The sequence below is a fragment of the Akebia trifoliata genome, chromosome 4 (genome assembly GCF_017979445.1).
Source record: "Akebia trifoliata isolate Shusen 1 chromosome 4, ASM1797944v1, whole genome shotgun sequence".
NCBI lineage: Eukaryota > Viridiplantae > Streptophyta > Magnoliopsida > Ranunculales > Lardizabalaceae > Akebia > Akebia trifoliata.
Genome location: NC_141378.1, coordinates 23,421,006 through 23,424,232, shown reverse-complemented (window position 1 = coordinate 23,424,232; position 3,227 = coordinate 23,421,006). Strand labels below are relative to the sequence as shown.

The 3,227-nt window shown below is 35.4% G+C and overlaps 1 protein-coding gene across 1 annotated transcript; it reads right to left on the bottom strand.

Annotated features, from left to right (window-relative positions):
- Positions 1 to 1,611: 1,611 nt before the first annotated feature.
- Positions 1,612 to 2,516, bottom strand: LOC147404533 (uncharacterized). Its single transcript, XM_086437856.1, has 2 exons — positions 1,709 to 2,516; positions 1,612 to 1,616 (listed from the first exon to the last, which is right to left on the bottom strand). The coding sequence occupies exons 1-2, from the start codon at positions 2,514 to 2,516 to the stop codon at positions 1,612 to 1,614; spliced, it is 813 nt and encodes a 270-aa protein (XP_086293982.1).
- Positions 2,517 to 3,227: the final 711 nt, after the last annotated feature.

The window sequence follows — 3,227 nt, the reverse complement described above, 5'->3', positions numbered from 1 at the left end:
GTGGGAAAAACAAAGCAACCATCTGAATTAGATGTTAACAGATTAGAAGCATAAGGAAAAATGTGCTCATAGAAAACCACATTTCTGGAAATGATGGTTGACTTAGTTGAGAGATTAAACAATTTATAACCCTTGGTTCCTGAAGGATAACCAATGAAGATGCATGGAATTGCACGAGTAGTAAATTTACTTCTAGACCTGTCAAGAGTAGAAGCATAGCAAAGACTACCAAAGACTCTAAGATGAGAGTAATTTGGTACTCTTGAAAATAGAAGCTGAAAAGGAGATTGGTTAGATAAGAGAGGTGTGGGAAGTCTGTTGATGATATGAGTTGCTGTAAGGAGACAATCAGCCCAAAAATGTAAAGGTAAATGAGCTTGGAATCTTAATGATCTAGACACATTCAATAAATGCTGATGTTTCCTCTCAACTACAGCATTTTGTTGAGGGCATTCAACACAACTTAATTGATGGATGGTGCCTTTGGAACTAAAAAAATCATCCATACAAAACTCTAGACCATTATCAGTACGAAAAACTTTGATATTAGAATCAAATTGAGTTTTAACCATTTGAAAGAAAGATTGGACAAGTGGTCGACCTTGAGCTTTGGTATGCATAAGATGTACCCAAGTGAATCTTGAGTAATCATCAACAATTGTTAAGAAATATTGACAACCAGTAAGGGATTTAACTGCAAATGGTCCCCAAATATCACAATGCACCATATCAAAGATTTTATTTGATTTAGAAACACTAACAGGATATGGAAGCCTACGTTGTTTAGCAAGAGGGCATATTGTACAAACATTATTTTGTTTAACAGAAATTTCAGGAATGAAAGAAGACAACAAGTGTAATCTGGAAGATGATATATGACCTAACCTATAATGCCATAGATCATCCAAAACATTTTTAACAGAATGTACAGAAATCTTAGGACTAGAAACAGGAAGAGATAAAGAAGAAAATTGAGATGGTTGTTGCAGTAGATAGTATAGCCCATTCCTTTCTTTACCCACTCCAATCGTTCTCCAAGGAATTAGAGTCTGCAAAAAACAAAAAGTATCAAGGAATATGAAACAACAATGAAGAGACTTAATGAGTTTGCTGGCAGAAATGAGGTTGAATGAAAAAGAGGGTACACACAATACATCAGTGAGAATGAGAGAATCTGATATACGAATAGTACCAATATGTGTGACTAATGCAAGCTGACCATTGGAAAGTTTAACATGAGTAGAAATGGCAGCAGTTATGGTTGTAAATAAAGAAACAGAACAAACCATATGGTCTGTAGCCCCGGTATCAATAATCCATGAGAGATTATGATTGAGTGAGATTGCAGCATTGAAGCAATTGGAATAATAAAAAACAGAATGTTTAATATTCAAGGAAGATATACCTGACATCTTGGAAATAAGATGATCTTCAGGAGTGTGTAAATTGCCTACTTGATGCACAGATGCATGAGGAGCATGTGAATTTGCAGATGGTTGAAGGTGGATTATTGCCATGATTTGTTGAAGCTGCTCAGGAGTTAGAGACAATTGAGGAACATTGGAAGTCTGATTTGCAGATTCAATGTGATTTGCAACTGGAGGAGCAGACCTATTCTTTGTAAATTTATACCCTGGTGGATAGCCATGAAGCTTATAGCACTTTTCAACATTATGGCCAAGAATGCCACAGTGACTGCAAAGAGAACGATTCTCCTTCTTGTTAAAGGATTTGCTAAATCGTTGAGGTGCTGAAGATGCTGGAGATGCTTGACTCAGCAATGCAGTGGTATTGTGATTGAAATATCCAACTGAAGAAGAAACTTCACGTTGACATTCTTCTTGAAGAACAAGGGAGAATACTTTGTTTATAGGAGGCATAGGATCATACAATAATATCTGGCCTCTTATGTGTGAAAAAGTATCATTCAAGCCCATCAAAAATTGCATGACATATTCTTGTTGCCTTGTTAGATTACAAGAACAACTAGGAACAGATTGAACAGGCTTGTATGTATGAAGCTCATCCCAAAGAGCTTTGAGTTTAGTGTAATATACACTTACAGAGAGGTTCTCTTGAGTAAGAGAAGAGATTGACTTCTGGATTTGAAAAATCCTAGGGCCATTACTCTGAGAGAAACGTTCTTTGAGATCCATCCAAACATCTGCTGCAGATGTGATACAAATAATGCTGGCTGCTATATCCTTTGTAACAGAGTTGAGGATCCAAGAAGATACCATTGTGTTGCATCGATTCCACGCCATTTTTGATGCTACATCATTGACTGGCATGCTTAATGTTCCATCAACAAAATGAAGTTTGTTCTTCGCAGTCAGAGCCATCATCATAGATTTACTCCATGTGTGGTAATTTTCACCATCCAGCAGTTGAGAAACAAGGATGGAACCAGGACTATCACCATTATGAAGATAGTAAGGACTGGATTGATCTCCATTAAGATATGGAGTTTCAGAAGAAAATGAATGCGGAAAGGAAGAATGAGGAATTTCACCCATTCTTGAAGAAAACTGAGAATTTGCTTAAAAAATGTGCTCTGATACCATAACAGAAGTAAAAGGAAGAAGATGAATTAAAAATTATATTATGAAAATTGTGTGTTACAAAAGGTTTACATTGATCAATATATAAACATCTAACCAGCTGTATAAACTGAATTAGTTAAAACTAACTTTCTTACAACTGTGACAACTAATCAAACCAACTTAACCAACTGTATAAACTGAATCAGTTAAAACTAACTTTCTAACCACTTTGACAACTAATCAAAACTGATCAAACTAACTTAACCAACTCTATCTAAGAGAGATTGATGATTCAAATTGTCAAGGTCAATAAATTCAAATCATTATGATCAACCTTTGATTCAATGACATTTGAACATGAATTATTGAAAAATCAACAATTCAAATTGTCAAGATCGACTATTTCAATGGCTTATCTTCGGCAATTTGAATTTAGGTTATTAATAAGACACCCCAAAACTTAGGGTGCATGGTAAGCACTATTGAGTAATTTTCCCTAACTAATTTGTATGTTTGTATTTTCTTGTTCCATGCTAACTTGTTCTTAGTTTGGATAGTAATCATGCAGGAATTATGGCTAGCTCATTCCAACTATCTATGGATGGAATAGAGTTGCAGTTTGCTACCAATCACCTAGGTTACTCAAATTATGAGTGGTTTCGTTCATAGTCACAAAGTTCGGAT